Source organism: Anomaloglossus baeobatrachus, chromosome 8, assembly GCF_048569485.1.
Source record: "Anomaloglossus baeobatrachus isolate aAnoBae1 chromosome 8, aAnoBae1.hap1, whole genome shotgun sequence".
NCBI lineage: Eukaryota > Metazoa > Chordata > Amphibia > Anura > Aromobatidae > Anomaloglossus > Anomaloglossus baeobatrachus.
In genome coordinates, this window is record NC_134360.1 from 59,815,412 (window position 1) to 59,830,693 (window position 15,282).

Consider the following 15,282-nt stretch of genomic DNA (forward strand, 5'->3'; position numbering starts at 1 on the left):
CCATTTAGCGCTGCTCGTTACGTCATCTGCCATTTAGCACTGCTTGTTACGTCATCTGCCATTTAGCGCTGCTCATTATGTCATCTGCCATTTAGAGCTGCTCATTATGTCATCTGCCATTTAGAGCTGCTCATTATGTCATCTGCCATTTAGCGCTGCTCGTTACATCATCTGCCATTTAGCGCTGCTCATTATGTCATCTGCCATTTAGCGCTGCTCATTATGTCATCTGCTATTTAGCGCTGCGCATTATGTCATCTGCCATTTAGCGCTGCTCGTTATGTCATCTGCCATTTAGCGCTGCTCCTGTTAGGTCATCTGCCATTTAGCGCTGCTCATTATGTCATCTGCCATTTAGCGCTGCTCATTATGTCATCTGCCATTTAGCGCTGCTCTTATGTCATCTGCCATTTAGCGCTGCTCATTATGTCATCTGCCATTTAGCGCTGCTCATTATGTCATCTGCCATTTAGCGCTGCTCATTATGTCATCTGCCGTTTAGCGCTGCTCCTGTTAGGTCATCTGCCATTTAGCGCTGCTCTTTACGTCATCTGCCATTTAGCGCGGCTCGTTACGTCATCTGCCATTTAGCGCTGCTTCTGTGATGTCATCTACCGTTTAGCGCTGCTCATGCCAAAACGCTAAATGTGAGATAGCGTTAGTAAAATCCGATCTATAAGGCTAGTTTCACACTTGCGTTCAGCGCAGTCCGTCACTATGGAGAATAGCGCAGTCCGTTAACGCACTGCGCTATTCTCCATAGACTTGTATGGACGACGCACTGTAACGCAAGTGTCAGCGTTGCATCCGCTGGACGACGCAGCGTCGTTATTTTGACGCTGCGCCTGGCGAATGGAACGCTGCATGTAACTTTTTTTTGAGCAGCGGAAACCTTTATTTTTCACTGCGCATGCTCTCTTTTTTTTTTTTTTAATCACAAACTTTATTTTATTTCTGGGTGGCCGAACGTTCAGCTGAGCGCTCGGCCGCCGGCATGTCAGGGCACTCAGCTGATCGCCCGGCCGCCGGCATGTCAGGGCACTCAGCTGAGCGCTCGGCCGCCGGCATGTCAGGGCACTCAGCTGAGCGCCCGGCCGCCGGCATGTTATAGCGCTCAGCTGAGCGCTCGGCCGCCGGTATGTGAGAGCGCTCGGCCGCCGGCTATTAAGAGCGATCAGCTGATCGTTCACAATAGTCGGCTGCCGGTACTGTAAAGAAGAAAAAAAATAAATAAATAACGCTTTCCGTTTTTTTGTACGATCCGTAGCATTGCGTTGTGCCACTATATGCAACGCATCCATTGCATCCGTCACACAACGCAATGCTACGGCAGCCGTCCAACGCAAGTGTGAAACTAGCCTTACAGACAGAAACCAAAGTATCCAAAGGTTCATTCTTATAGGGATCTGCTCCTCAGGGTGCAATCAGACGCATGGATTGTAGGTCCATGTGCAGAACTAGTCGCATTACTGGTGCGTAACGACCTCCTCACCGCTGTCGGCAGCATTGTTTCTGGCGTTTGACTGTTTTTAGACTTATGCTGTCTCGGAGGATTTTTAATTTCTGTAGATGGAGGTCGGTTTGGGTTTTCATCATGTACAGGGTGAGCAGTACCATTGGGATCAGGGATGATGGGAGTAGTGATACCTTGTGTGATGGGAGATTATTTTGTGAGGGACAGGAGTCTGATGTCAGTCTCTCTGCAGGATATAAATTAATGAAATCATAACAGCGGAGGATGATGGGCGTTATCCTATGGCAGGTAGCTTTAGGCTCGTAGTTTCTGGATATGAAGTCATGTTGATACCTTATGCGGGAGTAGGATTCTCTCACAGCGAGGGGGAAGGGTGCACAACATTCATCACTTCTGGGGTTAAGAGAAGCCACAGTAAGGGCCCAAGTGCACAGGGGCCCCGCAACTTCCACCATTACCCGAGTATGCAGAGGGCACGAGGCCAGAGCTGGGATGTAAGGTTCTACTTCTCTAAGATTGTGATATTTGCTTCCTCTCAGAGAACAGGGACTATCAGTATTTCCACCCAGAGTCTGCGCAGGTGTCCTGACATCGTCCTGCGCACACAGCTGAGGATCTGTCACAATACATCAGTACATGTTAATACTGATATACTGTAACCAATCCAGGCTACTGCAATAGACAGATTTGATACAATTCACTGACACTAAGCAGAGATCTCAAAAATGGTGCGTACAGGAAAGTTGCAGAGCGTCTCATTGGATAAGTGTTGGATACACAGGTGGGAAGCACTATGCTGACAACTGCTGTAGCCTAGACCGGCGGCGACGTCGTCAGCGATTTCCTGCCGGAGCTGGGAGGATTCTGAGCCTGAACAAACCAGACGAAAGTTTAATGGAGCAGGCGGCTGGTAACCACGGTGGGAGGATGGGGGTTGTTATTCCATTCACTGCCTCCTTTGTTTTTAATCCTATTGTGTCAAGTGGAGTGCGCTCAGTAAGTGGAGCGGTACATCCGGGGGAGGGGTAGCGTACAGGAGCCACAAATCCACCATCCCCAGATTCCAGCCACCAGCAGGATACAGAACCTGATGCCAAACACCGGATGGACAGTGGTGTGACCTAGGAGCAGAGAGAAGTAATATATACACTACCCCCCCTCCCCAGAGGTCCTGGCTAATATTACACAGACACCCAGGGTGGAGGCAGACAGGCCAGTCTGGCGGTGGGGGGAGGAGGAGGCGGGGACCGGGCAGTCTGGCGGTGGTGGGGAGGAGGCGGGGACCGGGCAGTCTGGCGGTGGTGGGGAGGAGGCGGGGACCGGGCAGTCTGGCGGTGGTGGGGAGGAGGCGGGGACCGGGCAGTCTGGCGGTGGTGGGGCGGCTGAAGGCGGACAGGGCAGTCTGGCGGCTGAAGGCGGACAGGGCAGTCTGGCGGCTGAAGGCGGACAGGGCAGTCTGGCGGCTGAAGGCGGACAGGGCAGTCTGGCGGCTGAAGGCGGACAGGGCAGTCTGGCGGCTGAAGGCGGACAGGGCAGTCTGGCGGCTGAAGGCGGACAGGGCAGTCTGGCGGCTGAAGGCGGACAGGGCAGTCTGGCGGCTGAAGGCGGACAGGGCAGTCTGGCGGCTGAAGGCGGACAGGAGGGGAACAGGGCAGTCTAGCAGCAATTACTCCAGTCTGGCTGATGGTTAAGTAACATATCAGAGGTCAGGGACGGTCACACACAGAAGCGGCAGTAAAGTCACGGTGGTTTATTGTCTATACAATACAAGGATCTGTAAGATAACATACACACTATATGCTCCACACTGACCGAGCGGCCGCAGCAAACATCATCATCAATGGTGCACAGAAAAGGATTGTGGGTAGAATTATGGACAACAAGTAATAAGGCAAATTGTTTAATAATGAAAGCGCAGCACAAGTGGTGAGGAGGAACCGTGGAGCCCAGGCCGCCGCTCCCACCCGCTCATCACAAACGTCTTATGTGCTTTAAAGTGTATCCATCGCTCGCCCAGCGGTGGCGGCCATTGTGGGGTGGAGTCTATAGCTAGTGACCTCATCCCTTCAGATTACAACACGGCCAATAAAGCCAAAAATGGCGGCTTCCGCTGTGCGCCGATGACGGGTACATTTTAGGAGGACCCGGCCTCAACGCTGCACCCATCAACCGCATGACTGATCAATGATGTTCTGCTAGCAGAGAAAGCACAGCCCCGATACACCATCATCGCCCTGGTACAGTGTGATCACCCCCCAGGCCCCACCCCAGACACTTGGCTGTTTGTATAAAACCATCGACCAAAGGGGAGGGTAGAAGCGATGGGCCTAATACTGACGGGTCCGGATGATCTGGCCCCTCCGTGAAATCCAGTGTCATCGCTACACACAGCAGGACATTCAATATGGCTTTAGTGTATCGTGTCGTCCTCAGCCTCCACCACCGCTGCCCCCCAAAAGGCTCGAGACGTTATTGCAAATCACTTCCCTTCCTTTAATGGAATAAGGATTACAAAAAAAAAACCAAAAAAAAAAAACCGTTTAGTCAAAAGCAAAACCGCAGAAAACGCACCAGAATCGTGATAAATAATCGCAACAGAAAACGTGGGGACGTTCAAAACAGAAGGTGGAGAGAAGGCGCAGCAGAAGGAGCGGTCGTGTGTGACACCTCCACGAGCGAGAACCCCACACACCGCGGAGTTACAGCATCGGCACATTTCCTAATAAAACACTTTGAGGCTGTATCAAAACTTTGTTAAAAAAATGAGTGATCGGTGGACGCCCGGGACAGCACCATACGGATCAGCGGCGCCAGGGTCATGAACCTTTACTGATGGGCAGAGAAGCCAAGACCATTAATCTGAGCCCAGTCAGGAGGAAATCAACTACAGAAAAATATTGCATCTTTACATAAAAGCCGCGCAGGATTCCCCAGGGAAGCCGGTGCACGGCCGGGGAGGGCCCAGCAGATCTCCTGCACGCGTTAGAAACCAGCAGGCAGAGCGGCTGGAGCCTCCGTCCCACCACGGAGGAGCGGGGAGCGCGAAGGTGGCGCCGTCTCCGCTTGTGACGGGAGGTTAATCCTGACGTTAATTGTCCCTATTACAAATAAACAAACTGAGGATTAAATTTAAAAACATAAAAACCAGCGAGGTCTCCGGACCACGGCACCGTTACGTCTGTTATGTCGTAGACACGTGGAGAGAAGAAATCAAATACAGTTAGTGTTAAAGGCAAGAAGAGCAGAGAAGCGGGGTCCCCGGGAGCGGGCTCAGGGGGTGCGGCCGCTTCCTGCGCTCGTCAGCGTCTCTGCCTGCAATCTAGATGTGGGCGCACATTTGTACCAACACAAACATGAGAATGGTGGCGGTCCGATGTAGGAGGCTGTGAGGGAGCGGGGCCTAGGTCCCCGAGTCTCAAGGAAATCTTCCAGGTCTTTGATTCTTTGCTTAGAACAGCAGAGTTTTCTGTCGTGGCGACAGTAGATTGCAGGCTACCAAGCTCTGAAGGGAACCAACAGCCCTAATCCGCCCCTCACAGAGGACACCGTTCATTAAGGGGGCACGTAAGGGGGAGGGGATCGGTAAGGGGTCATGTTTTTAGGGCGAGAGCCTTTCCCCTCCATGGGTGCTGTGAAAGGTGGAGGTGGTTGGTAAGGGGGAGCATTAGGGTCCTCATCCCTAAGTGGGGTATACTCCCCTAACGTGTCGTGGTTTAAGGGGACGGTCTCTGGCACATTCTGGTTTGGGTACTCAGGAGGGGGCAGAGGGGCTTTCTCCTCCTTGAGGATCAGTGGCATACTAGAGGAAGGCGGTGGCTTGGAGTCATCCAGTTCATCAGCAAATATGATGGGCACCCCCTTTTTGATAAATGTGGCCTGGTCTTCGATGGTCAGCTTGCCTTTCCGCTTCTTTCGATAACAGATCATTGCTATAATACCGGCAATTAACAAGATGGCGGCCACAACGACAGCCGGGATGACCGTGTGGAGGTAGACATCATCCTCACTGCTCTTTTCAGGGTTTCTGTCAGCGGCGACTGTTGGGGCGACCGCTGTGACAACCTGTTCTTCTGGGGTTAGAGGGATAGTAAAAAGCCTACGCCTGTGCTGGCAGCTGCCAGTGAGGGTTATAGCTATGTCCTCCATTCTAAACTCAGGCTCCATGGCCGTAACAAAGTGGGATCTGGGCTGCCGCTGCTCATCATAGATCTTCCTCCCGATGGCCTCGATCTGATCCTTCGGGCACTGATCAACGGGTAGTGTGTTGTTGGTCCACTCCACCACAATGGAGCCCCGGGTGATGTTCTGCAGAGTGATGGAACTGCTGTTCCGGTCACCAAAGGCGAAGCCGAGCTTCTTCACCAGCTGGATCTTCTTGTTGACATCATTGATGACAGATTCGTGGTCGCCCTGGAACCGTGCAGTAAATTTAACTGGCGACGGGTCTTTGAGGAACAGGTTTCGGACTTGAATTTCAAGGGCGTCAACAGCAGTGAGGCCACCCTTATCTGTGGCTTTCAGGTAGTACTCGTGGTCACCTACATGTCGCAAGTCGGGCATACCATACATGACTTGGCTGGTGCTGTTCAGAATCACCCACATCTTGTCCCGAGGGCTTGCACTTTTCCGGGGCTCCAGAGTGAGTCTCAGATTGTCTGTGGTGCCATCCTCCTTGTCGTAGAACGTGTCTGGGGGTATTTTAACTTCAAAGTAAGTACCCACCCAGGCCACAACTTTGTCTACGTGGTTCTTCAGCTCAGGTTCTGTGTTATACATGCGAGGAGCGCTGCTGGTAGAGCTGCGTGCGCGGCTAGGAGTAGTAGTCTCCATCTTGGTGGGTGGGGTCTTGGTATCTGGAGGTCTCGTTTTGGGAGGTTTGGTTCTTCGTGTCGGTTTTCTAGTTGAGGTTGTGGATGAATCTGTACTTGGAGTTGTTGCTGGTTTCAGGGTGGACTTCGGCTTTTTTGTAGTTGCAGACGGTGGCGTTACAGTTGCTGTGGGTTCTACAAATGATGGCCTGGTCATTGTGGGAGTGACGTGGCCAGGAACCACGCTGGTAGGTTCCAGCTTTGTAGGATGGATGACAGTAAGAGTTGGGGTGTGCATAATCTGTCCCCTAGTCCTGATGGTAATGGTCGGCTTCCCAGGAAGAGGGATGGGCTCACGGACTGGAGGGGCAGTTGTATCTGTCGGCCCGGCTATAGCTGGTGATGTTGGGGTTGGGACAATCCTTACTGGTGGCTCATGGGCAGCAGTAGTAGGAGGACCAATTGCAGTAACAGGGGTTGGTGTAGTGTAAATCTGCCTTCGAAGTCTTTTAGGCATGTGAGGCTTCTTGTTGGCAATATGCCACCCCACAACAGGGTAACCCAGGCGGGCAGACATGGTCCCTTCCTTTGCTGGAACCTCAACAGAACTGATGTTTGGTACGCTGTTCTGATCCATGGAGCAGCCAACCTTCCAGGACAGCAGTGCCCCATTTTCTACTACTTTCTTAGCGTTTCCAGGCCCAGCCATAAAAGCGGACATATCAAAGAGTCTGTTATTGACCACAGGGACCAACTTCATGTGATAAAGCTCCACTTCAGAGAAGTCCCTCATGCTCCTCAGGAGCTGCACTCTCTGCTTCGGGCTCATTTTAGTCAAATCTGCATCTAGGATGACTGTGAGGATTGTAACAGGCTCATCGGTGCCACACAGGAAGGGCGACACGTCATTGGATTCCGGTCCTGCCAGCCGGATAGATGGCGGTTCACTATGGTCCTCGGGGTGAACTTCGATGGAGAAGACATCAGAGGCTTGTGGGACAAAGGAGCCGTTTGGAGCCAGCAGGAAGGTGGTTACGGAAATGTCATACACGCCTTTATCACTGTCCAAGGGAAGCCCCTCCAGTGCGTCACCCTCCCAGTGCAGCCATGACGGGAGCGTCTCCTTCCCAACTTCAACGATCTGCAGAGGAAAGAAACAAAAGATTTAGTGTCTGGACAAGAGAGATATACAGGAGGAGGTGCACAAAATCATTATCACAGGGATACACTACTGCGGACACAATGGAGGCAAGGAGCATTGAGTTACCCCCCTGTACTGCCTGTTGCTTGTCCATTGCCTACACCGCCCAACATTTACCAAATACTGCCAACTCCATTAGTAGGCTCACGAGATGGAACGAGGGGAATTCTGGAAACTCTGACTCGTGCGTTATAATAAGCAGCAGTCCGTCCAGTGGAGCCGCTGCGTGTCCCCATCCTCACATGCGTGATAGCAGCACGTCAGATATATATATGGAGTAGTGACAGCTGCTGGTCGGCTGAGGCTGCACTCACTGAGGAGCACAGTCAGTGCTCCTTTCCACCCACAGATGATGTACTGAAGAGGCAGAACCCTCTAAACCACAAGGGGACACTCGCTATCCCATGCCACACAGTGCAGGATGGCCACACAGGACACTAGAAAAGTGCAGTGCGACCGCTGAGATCCACAGCCATATTGGCTTTTTGCTAAAATCAAAGAACAGACCAAGGACTGCGACTAACGAGCAGCAGCCGCTCTGACAACCCAGCACAGGTGGATGGAAGCGGTCGCGGTCGTCCTATTCTCAGCTCTGTAATATGAGTATACACTGTAGAATGACCTTCTCTGCTAATCCTCAACTTCTACACATACAGCGCCCACAGCCTCAGCGCGACCCCAACTGTAAAGCACCAGACGGACACACCCGGGCAGTCACACAAGATCGGGAGGGTTAGGCGGCTTTCACACTACGTTTTTTTAACATGCGTCATGAACGTTTTTTTAACGCAAAAACGGATCCAGTGCAAATGCGTTTTCATTTCAATGCATTTGCAATGGACTCGCGTCAACATGCATTCACCTGCGTTATAGTCATGGCTGTGGAGTCGGTAAACCAAACCTTCAACTCCGACTCCTCAATTTCTCTTGCACCGACTCCGACATATACTGCTTATAGTTAGGTGAAAAATTTATTGTAATACATAAACATGTGTATGTGAACATCAGACATTTAATAATTTTTATGATACAATAATCAAGATATTTGGATAGAACATAAATATATTTTATTGGAATACAACTTCAGAACACAAACTGTAATAAATTGGAAATATGTAATACACTATGTAATATACAGTAGATATATATATATATATATATGTGTGTATATTATATATATATATTACATATTGTATTACATATTTACAATTTATTACAGTTTGTGTTCTAGAGTTGTATTCCAATAAATATATTTTATGTTCTATCCAAATATCTTGATTATTGTATCATAAAAATAATTAAATGTCTGATGTTCACATTGTACAATACATTTTTCACTTAAATATAAGCATTATACTAAATATTATTTAGTAAAATATTCTGCACATTCTCCATTGCACTACTGTCCCCAATTTATTATATATTTTAGGAGTCGGAGTTGGTCCATTTTATACCGACTCCACCAAAATGAGCTCCGACTCCACAGCCCTGGTTATAGTCAGGATCCAGCGAGTTGCAGTTTTTAAACTTTTTTCAAAAACGCTACTTTTTAGCGTTTTTGAGCTGCGTCCAAATACTGCAAATTGCTGGATCCTGACTATACTGCATGCAAACGCATGTGAATGCTGGCATGCTGATAGGCAGGATCCTGCTTTCTCTACTGAGCATGCCCAGAAACCAGCCTGGCGTGATCAGTCTCTCCCCCCCCCACCTGAGAGCGGAGAACGCTCGTAACCAATGTAAATATCAGGTATCCAAGCAAGTTACCCGATGTTTACCTTGGTTACGTGTGCAGGGAGCCGGCTCTTAGCAGCTGCAGACGCTCGCAACCAATGTAAATATTGGGTATCCAAGCAAGTTACCTGATGTTTACCTTGGTTACGAGCCTCCGCAGCTGTCAGATGCCGGCTCCCAGTCCGTCACGTTCAGTTCCCCTCACTCCCAATCACATGACTCCAATGCCTGCCCATAAACTTAAAGTGACAGGATCCTGCAAAATAACACATGCGTTTGCATGCGTTTTATTTTGCAAAAACAGGATCCGCTTTTGCAGCAAAAAAACGTTCATGACGCATGTTAAAAAAAATGTCGTGTGAAAGCAGCCTAAGGAGTGACCGCAGCTCGAGAGGTGACTGGAGGATAAGACACGATAAAAATGGATGGCCAAATAGCAATCAGTTAACGGATCTATTTTCCATAGACTCCCATGTTTAAAAAAAAAAAACAAAAAACGATCCCGGGAAAAAAAAACAACAATTTTTAAAAAAAAAAAATGGACAAGAAAGTTGCTTCCACAACTTTTTTGCCAACAGATTGCTGCAGGATCCGTTCTGACCGACGATTACTGAACACGTGAACTTAGCCTAAGGCACGATGTAACAGCAGAATAGCAACTGCAGCGAAGCTTTGTTTGATAGAGAGGTTAGGAACAGATCAGTAGCTGCACACAATATACGTCTCCCCCCCTAGTGCTCTCTGTAGTCAGCCACTCAGAGGAGAAACCTGTTTTGGGAGTAGAATATTTACCATGAACCAGCCCCCTCCTATGCTGCATCCTAAAGCTCTCACCCCATGAAATGCCAGAACACAAGTGGCAAACAAAGCATCAGGAGGAATGTTTGTCCTTCGTGGTTGATATGTATACCACAGAGCAGTGCCACGCAACGCTAACATACCTGCCCTGGGGGGCACACGACCTCCACCTCACATAGGACAGCCTCCACAAGAGCTGCTTAGCGCAGATGTCCCCAAACTCTTAGGCAATGTGCCCACAGGAGCTTACTTATGCGGATTTTGCCGCGGAAAACCTGCGGATTTATCTGGATTTTCCAGATAAATCCGCAGGTTTCAGCAAGTTCAGACACTCCCCATGTTATCCTATGGGACATGGGGAGTGTCTGTGTCCATGCTGTAGTACGTGTGGCTGTGGAATATGCTGCGGATGTCCCGCAGCCGCACATAACTGAATGTCAATTATTCCTGCGGAAATCCCGGCCCTCCACTATGGAGATAGAGGCCGGGACGTCCGCATGTAAATCGCATGAAAGTCCGCAGGTTTACCGCAGCTATTCCGCTGTACTACCCCAGCTACAAATAGGTGCTGATGCCGGTGAGCAGCTGCGGGAAACCTGCGGCCGTACCTGCGGATATATCCACAAATACGAGCTCACGAGGGCACATAGCCTTAGATCGGCCTCTACACTGCAAATAGCAAGCCTCCACCACAAACACACAAATGCAAGGTATAAGGATGACCGATATTACATTCCCAGCAGTTGAAACGCAGGAATAGCTGCTGGAATCAGACAGCAACCAGATCTCAGAAGATCACTCCTCCCAACCAGAATGAAGAATCGTGTCTCTCCCCCCCCCCCGACTATCCTCCGGCCATTCTCCCCCGGGGGCAGGACATTCTCCCCTCCTCCACCGCTCCCTTGGGGGCCGGCATTCCTCCCCTCCGCGCCACCCCTATCATCTTCCTAGAGGGCCGCCCATTCTCCCCTCCAGGACCCGCTATTCTCCCCTCCTCTCCCTCGGGGGCCGGCCATTCTCCGCTCCTCCTCAGGGGCCCGCTATTCTACCCTCCTCCTCTCCCTTGGGGGCCGGCCACTCTCCCTCCTCGGTGGCCTGGCCATTCTCCCCTTCTCCTTGGGGGCTGTTCGGCCATTCTCCCCTCCTCCTCTCCCTCGGGGGCCTGGCCATTCTCCCCTCCTCCTCTCCCTCGGGGGCCTGGCCATTCTCCCCTCCTCCTCTCCCTCGGGGGCCTGGCCATTCTCCCCTCCTCCTCTTCCTCGGGGGCCTGGCCATTCTCCCCTCCTCCTCTTCCTCGGGGGCCTGGCCATTCTCCCCTCCAGCTCTCTAGGGGGCAGGCCATGCTCCCCTCCCCCTTAACCGGCCTGCCATCCTCAACTTTGAATGGGATCATTGATCGGCCATTTCACATGACTGTGAGCGAGGACACAAGGTCTGCCATGGTCCAAATTACATATTAACAGACCCTCTGCACTCCTGCCTTACACCAATATAAGATTCTTTCACCGATCATCTACCTTTATGGACATCGCATTCACAAGGAATTATATGACATGAACATCGTCAACTGCTCAACACAAACATGAGTGCCAGCTGTGCGGATTTCCAATATTCTCGTCCAGCACACGCTTCCTCCACTCTCCTCCTGTCACAGCTATTGTGCTGGTGGCGCATCCACAGACACCTCTCCCCTTAACAGTTTCACCCTTAATCTGGCTCCATCAGGAGCAAAGGGGGTTACTGCTCAGGTGAGATGCAGCATGCCAGCTTCTAAACGCTATCACTGGCTAACAGGAAAGCCAACAGCCCAAGTACTCAGCTCCCTGCACAGAGCTCTTTACCAAGGGGGAGGGGTGCAGCCGCCATAATCTGCTCCGTGTTAAATCCTCCACATTCCAGGACATTAATAAGACGTATAACTACAGCTTTACAGCACGGGAGCAGCTGCACAACCCCCCTACTGGTGTATGCCGGTCCATGCACCCCCCCACCTCTCTCTACTGGTGTATGCCGGTCCATGCACCCCCCCACCTCTCTCTACTGGTGTATGCCGGTCCATGCACCCCCCCACCTCTCTCTACTGGTGTATGCCGGTCCATGCACCCCCTCACCTCTCTCTACTGGTGTATGCCGGTCCATGCACCCCCTCACCTCTCTCTATTGGTGTATGCCGGTCCATGCACCCCCCCACCTCTCTCTACTGGTGTATGCCGGTCCATGCACCCCCTCACCTCTCTCTATTGGTGTATGCCGGTCCATGATGCACCCCCCCACCTCTCTCTATTGGTGTATGCCGGTCCATGATGCACCCCCCCACCTCTCTCTATTGGTGTATGCCGGTCCATGATGCACCCCCCCACCTCTCTCTATTGGTGTATGCCGGTCCATGCACCCCCCCCACCTCTCTCTACTGGTGTATGCCGGTCCATGCACCCCCCCCCCACCTCTCTCTACTGGTGTATGCCGGTCCATGCACCCCCCCCCCCCCCACCTCTCTCTACTGGTGTATGCCGGTCCATGCACCCCCCCCCCCCACCTCTCTCTACTGGTGTATGCCGGTCCATGCACCCCCCCACCTCTCTCTATTGGTGTATGCCGGTCCATGCACCCCCCCACCTCTCTCTACTGGTGTATGGCGGTCCATGCACCCCCCCACCTCTCTCTACTGGTGTATGCCGGTCCATGCACCCCCCCACCTCTCTCTACTGGTGTATGCCGGTCCATGCACCCCCCCCCACCTCTCTCTACTGGTGTATGCCGGTCCATGCACCCCCCCCCACCTCTCTCTACTGGTGTATGCCGGTCCATGCACCCCCCCACCTCTCTCTACTGGTGTATGCCGGTCCATGCACTCCCCCCACCTCTCTCTACTGGTGTATGCCGGTCCATGCACCCCCCCACCTCTCTCTACTGGTGTATGCCGGTCCATGCACCCCCCCCCACCTCTCTCTACTGGTGTATGCCGGTCCATGCACCCCCCCCCACCTCTCTCTACTGGTGTATGCCGGTCCATGCACCCCCCCCCACCTCTCTCTACTGGTGTATGCCGGTCCATGCACCCCCCCACCTCTCTCTACTGGTGTATGCCGGTCCATGCACCCCCCCCACCTCGCGCTACTGGTGTATGCCGGTCCATGCACCCCCCCCACCTCTCTCTACTGGTGTATGCCGGTCCATGCACCCCCCCCCACCTCTCTCTACTGGTGTATGCCATCCATGCACCCCCCTACTCTTGTATATACTGGTCTGTGCACCCCTTTTGGTGTATATCGGGCCGTGCACCCCCTACCTCCCCCAGTGGTGGACGCGGCTCGTGCAGCCACCCATCCACTTGTTATATGCTGGTCGATGCACCCTCAATGGTATGAATCGGACCATCCCCCCCAAGGGTATAATGGTCCGTGGTCTCTACCCCCCCACATCTCTCACCTGGATGGTTTCTTCCGCAGCGGGCAGCAGATGGGCAGGCACAGCTATCCTGAATGCTCTGCCCACCATGGTGGAGCTGTCAGGGATACCAGTCATTGGTGCAATCGTCTCTTTAACATCCGGGAAAAGGGAATGCATGGAGGCCTCGAGCCGAGGGTCCCAGTCGTGGTTCTGCTCCATAGGGTCATTCGGCCAGATGGCCCACGCTGAGGAGGCCAAGAGAAGCACCAAGAGGGTCCTGGAGGCATTCATCTCTGATGTCATCGTCATGGCAGCATCGGCAGTATAGGAGGGGTCTCACTGGACACTATGGCCCCTCATTACCAACATCTGAGGAAGGGAAGAAAGATAAAGATGTGATCAATGAAGCCAAATCCACCATACTTTACACTGCAAACACAGACCTGCACTCTAGGTTTATACCAGTCTATTGTGACTAAGTCCCTGCAGAAAGCGAGTGAGAAGATGGGGACACCGAGTCCCCTCACCCCAGAGGCCGCCCCTCTTGGGTGTAAATACTGGGGTCCCGTGAGCCGCCGCTGTCAGACCACCGGATGGACATGCGGTGCCAATCTGCAACTACAGGAGACAAGAAGGCGGCAGCTCTAGAAATAGCCGAGGCCAGTGAATATTTATACCCTGCGGCCACAATCCCAGCATTAAGTTACCAGGACTACTCCAGTCACAGCCAGAGCTGCGAGCCGACTGACCGGAGTTATGTGACCGTTCTCCTCTCCAACAACAAAGCCACCGGGTCATGAACGCAACATCAGTCAAGATGAGAGGACGAGACCGCGTCCCATCACACAAACTATCCCGCTCACAGCTGATGTGCTGGTACAATGTATTGGAGGATGGGAGAGGGGGCTGTCAGCTCTGGGAAGTGCTAATGTTCATTCACAGCCTGTAAACAATGGTTTCACTGACAACAAGCAGAGATCTTGAAAAGCTCTAGAACTTTTTGTAGCCGGGGGCAGGGAGGGAATGGCAGAGGGCGCAGCGAGCTCTGGGAGATACTTATACAGGGTGTGACCGCTCCCAGACGCTGCCTAATTATAGGAGCAGTAAACGCCAGTCACATGATCTCCACCGGCCAACTACAAAGCAGACTCTCTGCCATTAACCCCTACTGTTCCATATTCCTCTAGTATAGAACACTGTCCAACTATCATGATCCCCATACGGGACATTATGACATCACACTGCTACACAGCCCACCCTCACAAAAGTCCAGGAGGAGGGGCTTCACAGCATACATTATATACAGAGAGGACAGTCCAGTAGGAGGGGCTTCAAAACTTACATTATATACCCAGAAAGAGGGGAGTCACAGCATACACAACATACAGAAAGGAAAGTCCAGGAGGAGGGGCTTCACGGTATACATTATATACACACAGAGGGAGGGGCTTCATAGCATACATTATATAGAGAGGACAGTCCAGGAGGAGGGGCTTTATGGCATACATTATATACAGAGGGAGGGGCTTCACAACATACTTTACACAGAGGACAGTCCTGTAGGAGGGGCTTCACGGCTTACATTATATACCCAGAGGGAGGGGCTTCACGGCATACATGACATACAGAATAGAAAGTCCAGGAGGAGGGGCTTCACGGCATACATTATAAAGAGAGGACAGTCCAGGAGGAGGGGCTTCACGGCATACATTATATAGAGAGAGGACAGTCCAGAAGGAGGGGCTTTTCAGCATACATTATATACACAGAGGGAGGGGCTTCAAGGTATATATTATATACACAGAGGGGAGTCCAGGAGGAGGGGCTTCAAAGTATACATTATATACAAAGCGTCTAGAAGGAGGGGCGTAACTGTG

The 15,282-nt window shown here is 51.9% G+C and overlaps 1 protein-coding gene across 2 annotated transcripts in view; it reads right to left on the reverse strand.

Annotated features, from left to right (window-relative positions):
• Positions 1–3,209: 3,209 nt before the first annotated feature.
• The window catches only part of DAG1 (dystroglycan 1), a 42,517-nt gene continuing 30,444 nt past the window's right edge, over positions 3,210–15,282 (reverse strand). For both annotated transcript variants that reach the window (XM_075321709.1, XM_075321708.1), the window contains exons 2-3: positions 13,445–13,774; positions 3,210–7,423 (exon numbers count right to left, since the gene is read on the reverse strand). In XM_075321709.1, the coding sequence (XP_075177824.1) occupies positions 5,027–7,423; positions 13,445–13,714 (2,667 nt within the window). In that variant the 5' untranslated portion in view covers positions 13,715–13,774 and the 3' untranslated portion in view covers positions 3,210–5,026. The remainder of the gene's footprint in view (positions 7,424–13,444; positions 13,775–15,282) is intronic.